The sequence below is a fragment of the Typopeltis vanoorti genome, chromosome 7 (assembly GCF_054136105.1).
Source record: "Typopeltis vanoorti isolate ZY-2024b chromosome 7, IOZ_Tvanoo_1.0, whole genome shotgun sequence".
In the NCBI taxonomy this organism is placed as follows: domain Eukaryota; kingdom Metazoa; phylum Arthropoda; class Arachnida; order Uropygi; family Thelyphonidae; genus Typopeltis; species Typopeltis vanoorti.
In genome coordinates this window covers 72,537,626-72,554,351 of record NC_143555.1, presented here as the reverse complement: position 1 = coordinate 72,554,351, position 16,726 = coordinate 72,537,626, and the positions used below count along the sequence as shown (strand labels likewise).

Genomic DNA, 16,726 nt, shown 5'->3' with positions numbered 1-16,726 from the left:
AGTGACCATACCATCTCAGATTAGCTCTGCTAACGCATTCCTTGATGCTGACAATGTCAAGATGTTTCCTAACATCCTAGTTTTTAATGATATTGCCATTGATGCCATCTGTTCACGCCTCTAATCTTTCTCAGGACTCTCATATCTGCCATCTTTAGTCTTTGGTCGTGTGTTTTACTTCTCACCCAGCTCTCAGATTCATAAGTTAAAACTGGTTTGAGCACTATCTTGTATATAGCTAATTTAGTGTTCCGACTAATTTCTCTTTTATTCCATATGAATTTATTAAATTGACTTCCCACCATACCGCCTTTGCTGATTCTGTTGTCTATTTCTATATTGAATTTACTATCTTCAGTAAAAATCGTGTCTAAATAGCTGAAATGTTTTACTTGTTTCACAGGTTCTCCATTCACAACATAGTTGACATTTTCAATGATTCTGCCTATTTTCATTGTCTTTGTCTTTTTATTGCTGACCTTTATACCATATCTATTACAACAGTTATTCAATTTAGTCAGATAATCTTGCAGACTTGTAGTGGATTTATTTAACATCATCTGCATAAAGCAAAGAGCTGACATTAACATCTCCAATTCTGATATCATGTTTAATACCACTTTCCTTCATAATGTCATCCATATAGATAATGAATAACAGAGGGGATAATGTACATCCTTGTCTCACATCAGATTTAACATTAAACCATCTTCCTGTACTTCCTTCAATTCTAACTGCTGACTTACAACTCTAATAAAGACTAAGTATTGCTTGATATAATGTCCCATTGACACCATATAACTGTAGTGTATTGAATAGCTTCTCTCTTGGCACCTTCGACAAAACTTTTTCTAAAGCATCAAAAAATTCCTCCACTTCTACCTTAGTAAAACCTTCTCTGTGGGACCATAGGCACAAATAAGTCTCATTGTCTGGTTCCCCATTCTCATATTTGCCCACATTACTCTACTTGATACTGCCTGATACTTTGACAAATATGTCATTCAAGAAGATTAGCCTCATATTTTGTGTTGAATACTATGGCTACTCCTTCTTTTCCTCGATTGTCATTGCCTGAATATAACATTTTGTATTTATTGCTCAGAAAGATCTCGCCAGTTTTTGTCTTTTTTGTTTCATTCACCCCTATTATGTCGTCTGGTACTTATCTAATTCCTCAGCTAGCTCCATTTCTTTGCCATTCAGGCTTCTTATGCTGATATGACTGATCTTTAACTCTGGTGATGTTGAGTTGGGGTGTGTTTTCAGATTATTTCCAGTAGCTGGAAATAATCTGAAAACACACCCCAACACACCCCAATTCGCTGTTCGCCCTAGTTCCGTGGCGAAAACAGTGGGGGGCTTGTTTAACCAGGCAACATGAAATTTTATAATGTTGTACCATCATTTTTTTGTTTTGGTTTAACCAATAAGAATATAATTTGGTCAGCTAAATCCCAAATTGCCAGCCCATCCTTGTTCGTTTAGTATCCAAGTAGATACCCATCAGGGTACACTACGAGAAGTTGAGGGTTGGACATTAGGTCAGAAGCACTCGGTTCTCTGCATTCCTTTAAAGGCTATGTGGAGGTCTCCTCTCAGTTATACAGTTTTGACCCTTAAGCACCCCTCTGTATCTCCTTCCTTCTGTAGCTCTGCTTACACATTCTTGAATGCTTAATGTCTTGTTGCTTTCTAATAACCTTATATCTTCATTTTTAATTATTCTGCCATTGATGCTGTTCTGTTTCCTTTCATAATTTTATTCAGAACTCTATCTGCCATTAACCATTTTATTTTTAACCCAACTCTCAAATCTATAAGTAAATGCTGTGCTAGTTTAAAATGTTTGACAAATATGTCTGATATCTCGTAAATGTATTATCTTCTTACACACCATAACTTTGTTTATTTTGTTTCTTATTTCTATATTTAATTTGTCATTAAAAATTGGTCAAAATAGCTGAAATGTTTTCTTTGCACTTGTATATTCTCTATTGAGAATGCAGTTCATTGCTCATGCTGTTTATTGTTGATTTTCATACTGTGTTTATTATGACAGTCGTTCAGTTAGTTTTAGAAGCATGCCCGATTTATTTAGGATAATTCCATTTGCATAAAATAAAGAGCTTAGTTGAATATATCTGATTTTGATATCATGTGTAATGCCACTATCCTTCATAATTGTCATCAGTATAGATAATGAATACAGTGGAGGTAGCATGCTTCCTTCATTTTGCATCAAATCATCCTTGATTCATTTAAGCCATGTTATTGTAAATCAGTGCATATAGCAAATTTGCCTATATCCTTAAGGAGCACCCCTGGTACAGAAACACTGGTTATTCCTGTGATTAAATATTAAAATGCAAATGATCTTTACATGTCAATTCCTTCATGGTGATCAGCACACCATGAAGGAATTGACAGCACACTCTTGTATTTAGCCATATATTAAAAAATGTGAAAACATGAAAGATGTTTTTAGACTAAGGAAGATTTCATGTTCTTGACTTGTTGATTTAAAAATTTTTTGGAACATAATTTTGATAGAACAACATTGATATAAACTTATAATCCAAACTCTTAAAAGAATAATAATTTTCAAGAGGAATTTAAAACCTTAAAGTAGATTAAAGAAGCATGTAAATTTTTCACGGGTTGCTTAAGGGTCAAAGCTGTATAACTGAGAGGAGACCTCCACATAGCCTTTAAAGGAATGCAAAGAACCGACCAGGGCTTCTGACATAATGTCCAATCCTCACCTTCTCATGGTGCACCTTGTTGGGTCTTCTTGGATACTGAACGGATGAGGATGGGCTGGCAATTTGGGATTTAGCCAACCAAATTGTATTCTTATTGGTAAACCAAAATATAGAATGATGGTACAACATGACAAAATTTCATGCCGGCTGGGGCGTTGCCCAGTTAAACAAGGCCCCTGTTGTTTTCGCCAGGGAACCAGGGCGAACAGCGAAAAGTCAGCTACTCGAACAAATCTGAAAATAAACCCCAACTCAAGATCACCAGAGTTAAAGATCGGTACTATCAACGTAAGAAGCCTGAATGGCAAAGAGATGGAGCTAGCTGAGGAATTAGATAAGTACCAGATCGACATAATAGGGGTGACTGAAACAAAAAAGACCAAAACTGGTGAGAACTTTCTGAGCAATAAATACAAAATGTTATATTCAGGCAATGACAATCGAGGAAAAGAAGGAGTAGCCATAGTATTCAACACAAAATACGAGGCTAATCTTCTTGAATGGCAGTCAGTCTCAAGTAGAGTAATGTGGGCAAATATGAGAATGGGGAACTGGACAATGAGACTTATTTGTGCCTGTGGTCCCATAGAAGGTTCTACTAAGGTAGAAGTGGAGCAATTTTTTGAGGCTTTAGAAAAAGCAACTGACACAATGAAAAATGAAAAGTTGGTCCTTGTTGGGTGTCTAAATAGCAGAGTAGGAAATGATTGCGAGACATACAAAAATATTTTGGTAAAATTTGGAGAAAAGAGCAAAGCTAATAATAATGGCAAATATCTGTTGGATTTCTGCTCAGGACATGGACTGGTTATTACTAACACCATGTTCCAACATAAAAATGTGCACAAATTCACATGGAGAGAAGAGGCTAGGAATAAGAAAAGTCTCATTGACTATGTTATTGTTGATAGTGATGTCTTCTCCCTGATGCAGGACACCAGATTGTTCAGAGGATTTGAAATTGGAAGTGATCACTATTTAGTCTTGAGCAGGATAAAATTGAATTTCATATTGAAAAGAATAACATGTATGAAAGTTTTAAAGCGAATAAAAGTTGAGCAGCTCTCAGATGTGAACTGTAGACTAAAATACAGAAAGATTATTGAAAAGAAAATGAAAGAGTTTGAGAACAGGAATCAAACCTTGGAGATTCAGTGGCAAACTCTGAAGAAAATATTGATTGATTCTGCCAGAGAGGCATGTGGTGAGGTTGTGTGCAAGGATAAAAAAATTAGAACTCTCTGCTGGACACAGGAAGTTAAAGAGGCAGTGAAGGAAAAGAAGAAAGCATATCAAAAGTTCTTGGCAAATAAGTCAGCTTTTACTCTTACAGAATACAGAGACAAATGTAAGAAAGCTAAACAGTGTGTAAAATTAGCTAAACAAAAGTCTTGGGAGGACTTTGGCAAGAATATAGAAAATAAATATGAAGAAGGTGGCAAAATATTCTGGAGGTTGTTGAAGAAGCTTAGGAATGGAGGAAAGAGTGCTGTAAAAGGAGTTAGAGACGATAAAGGTGACATGAAAACAGGAGAAAAAGATATCCTTGAAGTATGGAGTAATTACTTTGAAAAACTGCTAAATGAAACAAGCAGTGATAAAAAAAAAACACTGACCAGGCATGCAGTCGGGAATACATATCCATACTTGAAGTAGAAAAAGCCATCAAAGGCTTGAAATGTGGAAAGGCAGCAGGAGTAGATGATATTCGACCAGAAATGCTGAAGTATGGTGGTATAAAAGTCTTACAGTGGCTGCACTGCATAGTTCAGAAAGCCTGGAGAGAGGGATACCCGATGATTGGAGTAGAGCTCTCATGGTACCCATATATAAAAAGGGAAATAAAACTGAATGTGAGAATTACAGAGGTATTTCCCTACTGAGTGTTCCTGGCAAGATCTATGCCAGTATACTTGAGAAACGGTTGAGAAGAATTGTGGAAGAAAAGCTTGGTGAAGAACAAGCTGGATTCAGGCCAAATTGAGGCTGTCAGGATCAGATCTTCACTTTACGACAAATAGTTGAGAAAGCATGGGAATATAACAAAGATCTGTATTTAAGTTTTGTCGATTTGGAAAAGGCATATGACAAGGTGCCAAGAGAGAAGCTATTCAATACGCTGCAGTTATATGGTGTCAATGGGGCATTATATCAAGCAATACTTAGTCTTTATTTGAGTTGTAAGTCAGCAGTTAGAATTGAAGGAAGTACAGAAAGATGGTTTAATGTTAAATCTAGTGTGAGACAAGGATGTACATTATCCCCTCTGTTATTCATTATCTATATGGATCACATTATGAAGGAAAGTGGTATTAAACCTGATATCAAAATTGGAGATGTTAATGTTAGCTCTTTGCTTTATTGCGGATGATGTTATACTTCTAAATAAATCCGCTACAAGTCTGCAAGATTATCTGACTAAATTGAATAGCTGTTGTAATAGATATGGTATGAAGGTTAGCAATAACAAGACAAAGACAATGAAAATAGGTAGAACTGTTGAAAATGTCAACTGTGTTGTGAATGCAGAACCTGTGGAAGAAGTAAAACATTTCAGCTACTTAGGCACGATGTTTACTGAAGATGGTAAATTAAATATAGAAATAGACAACAGAATCAGCAAAGCTGGTATGGTGGGAAGTCAATTGAATAAATTCATATGGAATAAGAGAGAAATTATTCAGAGCACTAAATTAGCTGTATACAACAGCGCTTCCCAAACTGTGGGCCGCTGCCTCCTTGCGAGCCGTAGGTTTTGTTGAGGGGGGGGGGGCCATCAAATAATAAAAACAAATTGAAAATATTTTAAGACTAAGTAGATTTTTTTTATTTTAAAAGAAACGTATTTAACTTTTATTATTTATTTTTTCTTTTTTGTTATTTTTTATATTTTAATGGAAAAATTCACACATTGGTGTTGATTCACAAACTTTGCTTCCTGCATATTCCGGCGCTTAATGAATATTAGTAAATATTGCTTATTCATATGTTTCATTTCAAAGCAGTGGTTAATTGTATTTACTTCGAATGCTCTGCAGGGAAGCTTCAAATCTTCCTGCCCCTTTCATCACGCGTTCGTAATCAGGGACTGTTGATATTGACTTTATATACATATCAAAACTCGTTTTATATTATCATTGTCATCCGAGCCAGTTTTCTGTTACCAATAAAAGTTTCGCATATACTTCAAACATGAAAAAAAGCTTAAACAAGTTCATGTGGGGAGATAGCAACTCGCTTGCAGTGGTAAACAACACGCCCTCCCTAATAGCCACTATACTGCAGAGATAATAAAAACAAGTACTTTTATTATGCCAATGAATAAGGTATGAGGAGTCTGTGTAATATATTTCTCAACAAATAGTGCAATTAGAGACAACTGGGATAAAAACACACTAATTAATGAATCACATGTCCCCTCATACAGAAACTATGCTGTATAGACTGAAACAAAACCATATGTTGCATGGGCAAACATGGTATCTAACTAAAAACTATTGTTATTAATTAGATGTTTGTAAGTTCGATTTCTCAAGGCAGCAATAAAATTCAACCGAACGTGTTAAAATTCGTAAAAGTGTTAAAACTAAGTAATATATATATATATATATATATATATATATCATGAATGTTATGGCAGTTTCACATATGGAATTCGGTTGAAGAGAGTTAGCATTTCAACTCAATTGTCAGCTATGCTTATATCTTTCGGGTGCGCGATCTTTTGATAATACCGCACCAATCATATGCACGTTTTAATAACCTGCCTTTGCTGTCTGTTTCGCGTTAGGCTTAATTACCGTAAAGGGAGAAAAGTCACAAAAGAGAAAAATGTTCCTCGTCCATGGGATTCCCTTATTCAGGTAATATTCACTAATTTCATGTTATCAGTCTGTGGTGTGCCAGTATCGGTAAGTGGTGATATTATTTAATCTATTCTACGTTAAAAAATTTAACCCTGAGATGGATAAGTGGTTGATAAAAAAAATAAAATAAAAAATCCCGCTAACAATCAGAAGAAGCAGAAATAGACTAAAAAAAAAAAAAAGACAGTATTTCATATTTTACCAGAACAGCCCGCATCGTCTTCAAACCAAACGGTAAGAGGCAAAAAATGTAATACATGCATTTGATTTTTGCAATATTCGCTGTGTATGTTTTGTATTGAATATAAATACAGTAAATATTATATATTATGATAATATATATCTCTATTACGATTTTTTTTCGAGGGGGCCGTGAAATATTTTAATTTTTGCATAGGGGGCCTTGACATACAGAAATTTGGGAAGCACTGGTATACAAGGCAGTGTTCAAACCAGTTTTAACTTATGGATCTGAGAGCTGGGTCAGAAGTAAAACACTTGACCAAAGACTAGAGAACGCAGATATGAGAGTCCTGAGAAAGATTAGAGGCGTGAACAGATGGCATCAATGGCAATATCATATTAAAAATGAGGATATTAGGAAAGAACTTGACATTGTCAGCATCCAGGAATGCATTTGCAGAGCTAATCTCAGGTGGTATGGTCACTTAAATAGAATGGGAGAGGAAAGATTAGCAAAACAAGTGTTCTCTGCCAGGTTGGCAGGAAAACGACCCAGAGGAAGACCAAGATATAGGTGGATTGATACGGTACAAAGTGCCTTAGACGATAGAAATATAAGATATGATAATGTTGGAGTCTTGACAAGTAACAGACTGATTTGGAGGAAAATTGTAGATAGGAAGTTAGTAATGATGTAATTTTTTCATGTACTGTCATAACTTGTACACCCCTTGAGGGTACATAGCAGGAATTTGATGATGATGACTTCCATTAACAAAACAAAACAAAAGGTGAACCATTTCAATGGTGGGGGTCCTTCAGAGGGGGTGAGAGGAAAAATAAACAATGAACTTCTATTCATGAAAGTTCTTTATATAACACAGTATGTAGTATATACATACTGTGTTATCACTTATCATAAGCACTTCTCCACCATCTTGTTTTCCCTTCCTTGCAGTTAGTCTAGTGGCTGTGCACTTCGCAACCATATGTCTGGGGAAGGAGTGTCCTAGGTTCGATTCCTGTCGGTGATGTGAGGAGCTGAAGGATCTTCCTCAGCCATAGCCAAGTTAGCCGGCCTTGGGTGTGGACAATAGATTTTTTTCCCCAGTTTATCCTGGGGTTTTTTCATCCTGCAAAGCAGGCAAACCGGCCTTGAGAATTCGACACTACAGGACATAGTATATGTCAGGGCGTAAGGCTGATCACCTTATCCTGTGTAGGGTATAATGTGTTCAGGAAGGACAGAGAGAATAAAATGGGGGAAGGAGTGTTATTGATGATAGCTGATGAACTGCAACCAAGGAGAATAGAAGTTGTATTGCAGGATAGTGAAAAGAGCTCATTTGAGGCTATTTGGTGTGAGATTGAGACTGGCAGAACAAAATATATAGTTGGGTGCTGCTATAGACCAGATGATGGAATAGATGGTGGAGATAGTTGCATAAACAAATTGATGAAATGAGTGGAAGGAGGGTAATTATTATTATTATTATTATTATTATTATTATTATTACGGGCAACTCCAGGGAGTCATTAGACTCATCGAGGGAGGCCCCAAATCATTTTCATCACAACTATTCGACATTCATACAGTATCATACCTCGCCTTAAACTCATTCACTGTCACAGCATCCACCACAGACTCAGGGAGCGCATTCCACTCATTCACTACTCTAAAAGTAAAGAACCCAGCTCTAACACCTTTACTAACCACACTTTTGCCCAGTTTCCATGGATGTCCCCTAGTCCTCCCACAACCAGCCCTGTTCTCAAAAATATCTTCTGAATTAATTTTATAGAAACCCTTCAGTAATTTGAATGTCTCAATCATATCTCCCCTCCTCCGCCTATCAACCAATTTTTGCAACCCACAAATCCTCAACCTGTTCTCATACGGTTCATTCCACAGACCTGCTATCATCTTGGTCACTCGCCTCTGGATCCTCTCCACCTCCTCCCCATCAAGAAGAAACCTAGGTGACCAAATCTGAGCACAGTAGTCGAGATGAGGTCTTATCAAGGCTCGATACAGAGGAACAATAACCTGCTTGTCTCTGCTTGTCAACGTATTCTTCAGCAACCAAGTGATTTGATGAGCTGATTTGGCCACTTTTGCAATGTGTCCCCTAAATTTCAATTCCTTATCCACCAACACTCCTAAATCTCGTGCCTCATCAATTTCCTGGAGCACGGTTCCACCAATGCAGTAAACTGCCTCCCATCTTTTCACCCCAAAATGCATAACCTTACATTTTGCCACATTAAATTGACATCCATTCTCCCTAGCCCAGACCTCCAATCTATCCAAATCATCCTGCAAAATTTTGACGTCATCTGCATTCACTATTGCCCTACCCAACTTCGCATCATCCGCATTATGGGGGATTTCAACTATGGTAACATTGATTGGAAGGAGGAGAGGACAACACATGTGAGGAAGAAACTGGATTTTATTCAGTTATTAAGGGATAACTATCTGAGGCAGCATGTAATGGAAAATACTAGGGTTCGAGAGTGCTTGACCTAGTAATAGCATCTGAGAATTTGACTGTAATGAATATGACCATGTTGCCACCTATTGGTGCGAGTGATCATAAGATCAATTTCACACATTTAGCCACCCGGGAGGTGGCTAAATGTGTGGGAAGTGGTCAAGGAGCATTTGCAGGAGGTTGTGGCTGACTATATACCTAGAGTCCAAATAGTAAATCAAGTAGGGGTTAAATGGATAAATAATACCATTAAGCTTGAGTTGCAAAAAATGAAACAACTGCGGAGGGAATTTAACGAGAAAGGTCCTGCAGGCACACGAACAGTATAAAGTGCAGGCCAGAAGGGTAACGAGTGTGGTCAGAAAAGCAAAAGAGAATTATCAGAGGAAATTAGCCATGCAAGCTAAAGAGAATCCCAAACAGTTCTTTCAATAGGCTACAAGTAAAAAAAAAAACTGTACACGGCAGAATGATTTTAAGGAATACCGATGGTAGGGAGGTCACTGAATCAGTCGATATAGTGGAGTTACTGAGTGAGCACTTTGCAAGAGTATATCATCCAGTTGGTGACATCGAAGGAATCATTAGTTTATGTGGGAATTGTGGTGAATGAAGTGGAGGTGAATAGTCTATTACAGAACATTAATGAGAATACATCTTTGGGATTGGATGGTATACCAGCACGAGTCTTACGTGAAGCAGCTAAAGAATTGTCATTACCCTTGACCATATTGTTTAATCTCGGTCTTGGGTCTGGTTTAGTCCTGAAGGGGTGGAAAGAGGGGGGAAAATAGTTCCACTGTATAAAGGAGGATCCAAGACTACTGTTGCAAATTACCGACTGATCAGCATATCAGGAATTGTTGTCAAGGTCTTGAAAAAAGTAGTCAAGGGAAAAATACAGGAATGGATTGATGAAAATGAGATACTGTATGGGGAACAGCATGGATTTAATAATATTTAAGATAAGGGTAATGGGTTTACAGCGATCCTGCTGGACCTGGCTAAGGCCTTTGACAGGATACCACATGGAATTCTAATCCGTAAACTGTAACATATGGGAATGGATATAGGGTTGGCGAGATGGATAGAAGCGTGGTTGACGGAGATATCAGAGAGTAGTTTGATGTAAAATGAGATACTGTATGGGGAACAGCATGGATTTAATAATATTTAAGATAAGGGTAATAGGTTTACAGCGATCCTGCTGGACCTGGCTAAGGCCTTTGACAGGATACCACATGGAATTCTAATCCGTAAACTGTAACATATGGGAATGGATATAGGGTTGGCGAGATGGATAGAAGCGTGGTTGACGGAGATATCAGAGAGTAGTTTACTCAGGAGTAGAGTCCAAAAGACGGCCTGCGACTAGTGGTGTGCCACAGGGTTCTGTTCTTGGACCATTGCTGTTTAATTTGTTCATTAACGATGTAGGGAAGGATCTGAGAGGAACGGTTCATTTGTTCACTGATGATGCAAATTCGGGTAGGGCAATAGTGAATGCAGATGTCAAAATTTTGCAGGATGATTTGGATAGATTGCAGGTCTGGGCTAAGGAGAATGGATGTTAATTTAATGTGGCAAAATGTAAGGTTATGCATTTTGGGGTGAAAAGATTAGCAGCAGCATATCACATTGGTGGAACTGTACTCCAGGAGATTGATGAGGCCAGGGACTTGGGAGTGTTGGTGGATAGGGAGTTGAAGTTTAGGGGACACATTGCAAAAGTGGCTAAATCAGCTCATCAAATCACTTGAATGCTGAAGAATACTTTGACGAGCAGAGACAAGCAAGTTATTGTTCCTCTGTATCGAGCCTTGATAAGACCCCATCTTGACTACTGTGCCCAGATTTGGTCACCTAGGTTTCTTCTTGATGGGAAGGAGGTGGAGAGGATCCAGAGACGAGTGACCAAGATGATAGCAGGTCTATGGAATGAACCTTATGAGAACAGGTTGAAGATTTGTGGGTTGCAGAAATTGGTTGATAGGCAGAAAAGGGGAGATATGATTGAGACATTCAAATTGTTGAAGGATTACTATAGGATTAATTCAGAGGATATTTTTGAGAACAGGACTGGTGGCGGGAGGACTAGGGGACATCCATGGAAGCTGGGCAAGAGTGTGGTTAGTAAGGGTGTTAGAGCTAGGGTTTTTACTTTTAGAGTGGTGAATGAGTGGAATAAGCTGTCAGTCTGTTGTGGGTGCTATGACAGTGAATGAGTTCAAGGCAAAGTATGCTAGATACTGTGTGAATGTCAAATAGTTGTGATTGGCATGTTTAGGGCCTCCCTCGATGAGTTTAAGGACTCCTTGGGGTCGCCCGTAATAATAAAAAAGTAACATTTGACATTTTGACCTCCGTATTGAGGTCATCATTGAAAAAAAAAAAAAAAAAACATTAAACAATTTCTAAAGTCCTCTTGTATTTCTAAAGTCCTCTTCTTCTCTTTGGGGTTGTTCTGGATGCTATCGGGGGTTGCAGATGGGTCCTCCATATTCTTGGAATAATTAATCCATCATTCTTGTTCAGATTTGGATGATATTTCAGCATTCATAGGCTTCTTTGAATTTTCTTTTGAACTAGGCTGTGGTGTGGTTTTTGGGACTTCTTACAACACCAGCCACAGTCATGTTGGGGCTTGGTGCCTTTCCAGTCAATTCTGTGGCATGTTTGGAGTGCATGGTCTGACAGGCCTGTTTTACCATAGTGGAGGTATTTAATGTGGTGTTTGTGTTCATCTTTTCTAATTGAGATGGTGTGCCTTGTTTGCACTATGTAAGGTAGATTACAGGTTAATTGAATTTTGTAAATCCCTGGGTGGGCAAGTTATGAATGAAGATATGTTGATATTTTCACCATTTGGCCTGATAGCTGCAAAACATTAAATACATTCCTAAGCCACCTGAACAAACAACACAAACATATCCAATTCACCATCTAGATCGAAAAAAACTTTCTTTCTTTTCTAGACACACGTGTTGCACATCTTTCCTCGGATTGCCTCTCCTTCACAGTCTACTGCAAGCCTACACGCGCGCGCGCGCACACACACACACACACACACACACACACACACAGGCCAATACATAAAAATTCATACCACCGTCCAACACAAAAACTAGGGTTCATCAGCACCCTCAAACACAGAGCCCTAACAATTTGTTCCAATGAACAGGCTCTGAACCAAGAATTTGAAATTATTAGCCAAATGTTTGTAAAAAAATGGCTACAACAACAAAAAAAAAAAACAGTTCACAAGATCCTCCTTAAAAATGTCATGAAAAGCAAAAAAAAAAATTACAAGAATGCCATAGCTGTACCATACATTAGGGGTATTCAGAGAAAAACAGATAGAATACTACTTAAATACAATATTAAGACAACCTTCAAATCCCCTGAAAAATTAAGAAATTTATTTAGCGCTTCCATACCTTCTCCTCCCAGGGGTTTACAAAATTCAATGTACCTTGTAACCTACCTGACATAAGGGAAATAGGATGCACCATTCCACTTAGAAAAGATGAACACAAATACCACATTAAATACCTCCACTATGGTAAAACAGGCCTGTCAGACCATTCACTCCAAACATGTCACAGAATTGACAGGAAAGGCACTAAGTCTCAACACTGCACCAAAACCTGGTTTGAAAGAATATTCAAAGAAACCTGTGAAATGTTGAAACATCATCCAAATCTGAACAAGAATGATGAATTAATTATTCCAAGAATATGGAGGACCCATTTTCAACCCCTATAGCATCCAGAACAACTCCAAACAGAAGAAAATCTTAATACGAGAGGACTTCAGAAAAAGTTGAATGCAGTTTTTTTTTTTTTTCCACCAGAAGTCAGGCTAAGCTGGAAAAAGGGAGTTCCAGTTTGATGATTAACAAACATTTAGATTCATCTTACTTTTGTATAGTGTGGTGTTATGTAGCTTGCATCCTGTACATATGTATGTTTCCTGATGGTGAATCATCAGGAATACATAGTCGAAACGTCAAATGTTACTTTCCTAATGATAAGCAAAGCAATTATTCTAACACGTGAGCTGTCTCCATAAATTTTTCACCATGTATGTTCCAAAAAATTTTAAAATCGACACATCACAAACATGAATATCTTCCCTAAGATATATCTAAAAACACTCATGTTATCACATTTTTAATACGTGACTGAATACATATATCATTTGTTTTAATATTTAATCACAGAAATAACCAGTGTTTATATACCTGGGGTGCCTCCTTAAGAATATAGGCAAATCTGTCTGTGTATATTGTGCTGATTTGCATTTTAAAGGAGCAATATGAAAAATTTTCAAAAAGTGTATCATTATTTTAGTTTGAACAGCTCTTCTCTTGGCACTTCATATGCATTTTTCAGATCTACATCAATACAGATCTTCATTATAATGGTCTTTGCTTTAATGAAAGCAAAGTATAGTATTTGCCATGTTGCTGACCAAACTATGTACATTATACATAGTTTAGTCAGCAAAGCACTCGAAAAGAAATCTTTGGTTTTGGTTTCACCAAAAACATGGTTGCAGGGTATCTTTTATTTTTATCATTATTGAATGATTGGTTATAAGTTAGTCCTTTTGTCAGGTTTTATTAATATACCTGTATATACACAATTCAAATAACATTCATGGTTACAGTTCTCATCCAACAGAAAAATATTGATAACTATTTTAAAAATAAGCCAAAATATTAAATATTTTGCTAATGCTGAAATGCAGAATTAATAAATCATTAATTCTTTGATTAGTTATATTTGCTTCTTCCAATAAACAGGAATGGTTTAGTTGTAAGAGATTATTTGCTTTAGTCAGTTTGTTTGGAATAGCATTCTGTATAGAACTTCATGATTTTTCAGTAGTTTGTTAGACTTCTGTTTACTGTAATGATTAAAATATAGCTTATTAACTAGCAGATAGATATAAGCATACAAGTTTTTAATGAAATTTCCACTCATTTTCTACATAAATTTTCTCTTATTTATTTATATTATTTTGCCTACCAAAAAAATGCTGCCTGAATTTCTCTGTTATGGGAAAAGTTAAGTGCAGTTTTATACAAAATGAGTGTAAAACTTGTAAACAATACACTGTACTATTTTGGCACAGAGGGAACTTGCATTTCTGTATATGTTCTCTATATTTTCTTTCTCATCAGTATTCTGTAGCTCTATAAAGCATATAATAGACACATTTAATAATAGATGCACCTAATAGACACATAAGAATTACACATTTTTTAATGTGTAATTTCTCATTACACATTAGATAATGAATGGAATCAAAAATAACAGTTTTGAAAACTGTATACTTTTTTATTTGAAATAAATTGTCTTATTATCTAATTCTATAACCAAGTTGTTTTGCTATTTGTTCAGTATGCAGTCTTGAATTCTATCAAAGTTATTCAGTGGTACAGTTAACCACCCTCATAGCAAACTCATTGCTCACAGGACAGTTTGTTGTAGAGGATAGTTTGCTATAATGAATTTTTATTAGCATTGCATTATACCTGTGGGGGCTTTGGTTAGGATTTAGTAGTTTGTTATAGTGAATGTTGATCATAGAATTCAGTGCCTTAGATAATGGTTCAATATTATGCTGTTTATTATTTGCAGGTTGTTGCCTTTATGAAATCTAAGGAATCTGATTTAGAAAGAGAAAAGCAAAAGAGACTAAAAGAAGAAAGAGGTATTATTGTTTAGCATACTTTATTGATTTTTTATTATTATAGCAAACCTTAACATACAAAGGCACTGGACATGAAATACAGAAATACTTAGTAAGCCTTTATACTCTGCACTTATGTTGTGGAGGTAGGCCTGTGCAACATGTAACTTGCAATTTTATTTTATTTCCCATGATTTTCTTTTATTTCCTACAATTTCCTTTGTTTTATTTGAGCAAATTCTTTTATTTCATCTTTCCCTCTTGTTATTCATTCATAGGCTTTTATAAATCTTAACTTTAACTTGTGTGTGTACAGCATTTTAATTTAGTTAGTGGTATATACAAATGTGTTAAAGTAACTTATTTCTTTAAAAACTTGAAGCAATGAAATATAACTACTTTTTAAAGTTGAAAAATAACCACAGGAGTATAATACTACTAGGGCAGAATATTGGTACTGAGGCCACTCTTCCTTTAGAGATGGTGTTTTGGTTGAAAGCAAATATTTTATTGCGTTCCTTCTCCCATCTCTTTCCATGTGCCATGCGACAAGAATCACTCATACTCTTCTGCTTTGAACAGAAGATACGTTCTTAGAAGAAATTTCTTCATTTGCTTTTACTGTATATACATCTAAAATACTGTATTTTCATTAGTCTGTGTGGTTATCAGTTTAGAATTAAGTTTTCAAAGACAAAACAAGCTATTACCAGTGCACAACTTCTGATTAAAAAATTAATTCCTAATTAATACTGTATATTATATCATTTCTGAATTTAGGTTTAAGAGAAATCAACTTATCCATTGTTGGTTTTCTCTTCCCTGTAGAGGTAGGCCTGTGCAACATGTAACTTGCAATTTTGTGACTTTTGCAGAACAGTTGTCTACCACTTTTCTGCCATCCTTGTATGACTAAGGCAATTTGAGCATAATAGCTGTTCATCACTTGTGTCCTTTCTTTCTCTGTGAATGGAGGCAACCAATTACAAAATTTTCAGGTTGTTTTGCATTTTAATGGTACACACATTTAGTTCATTATGAAGATTTCAGGTAAGCAACATTAATTTAAGCTATTGTAACATTCTGAGTCAAACATTGATTCTGGGTTTTTATTTTTATAGTTCCATACTTTTCTAGTTCTTCCTTTTATATCTTCCATTATTGTTTGAATTAGTGCTTTTTCATGTTGTCCTTTTGCATGCTATGTGTGTGTGTGTGTGTGTGTGTGTGTGTGTGTGTGGTTCCTGCTAATCCTTTGTGTTCACTTGTCAGTGTATGATTTCCCACCATTCATTTGTTTACTAAGCTATATCAGCAGAAGATCATGTCTTGACTATGATATCACTTTGGCTTTATTAGCTTGTCAGTGAAGTTAACATATCTGCTCTCCAGGCAACAAACTGTGTTTGCATCTCACTGTGGACATGGATGTTTTATAGGTGTCTTTAGGTGGGTGATGAATTTCATCGCCTGGTAAAGTGATGTGGGGTGCTTAAGGGTCAAAGCTGTATAACTGAGAGGAGACTTCCACATAGCCTTTAAAGGAATGCAGAGAACCGACCAGGGCTTCTGACCTAATGTCCAATCCTCACCTTCTCGTGGTGCACCCTGTTGGGTATCTACTTGGATACTGAACGAACGGGGATGGGCTGGCAATTTGGGATTTAGCCGACCAAATTGTATTCTTATTGGTTAAACCAAAATTAAAAATGATGGT

The 16,726-nt window shown here is 36.5% G+C and overlaps 2 protein-coding genes across 3 annotated transcripts in view; one reads left to right on the top strand and one right to left on the bottom strand.

Annotated features, from left to right (window-relative positions):
* Window positions 1–16,726, top strand: part of LOC150104775 (leucine-rich repeat-containing protein 59-like) — a 142,029-nt gene that overhangs the window by 64,751 nt on the left and 60,552 nt on the right. The window contains exon 4 of the mRNA XM_090395347.1: window positions 14,958–15,030. Within this exon, the coding sequence (XP_090251473.1) occupies window positions 14,958–15,030 (73 nt within the window). The remainder of the gene's footprint in view (window positions 1–14,957; window positions 15,031–16,726) is intronic.
* LOC150104774 (uncharacterized) overlaps window positions 14,136–16,726 on the bottom strand; it is a 334,262-nt gene continuing 331,671 nt past the window's right edge. For both annotated transcript variants that reach the window (XM_090395341.1, XM_090395342.1), the window contains exon 11: window positions 14,136–14,220. In XM_090395341.1, coding sequence (XP_090251467.1) covers window positions 14,151–14,220 — 70 coding nt within the window. In that variant the 3' untranslated portion in view covers window positions 14,136–14,150. The remainder of the gene's footprint in view (window positions 14,221–16,726) is intronic.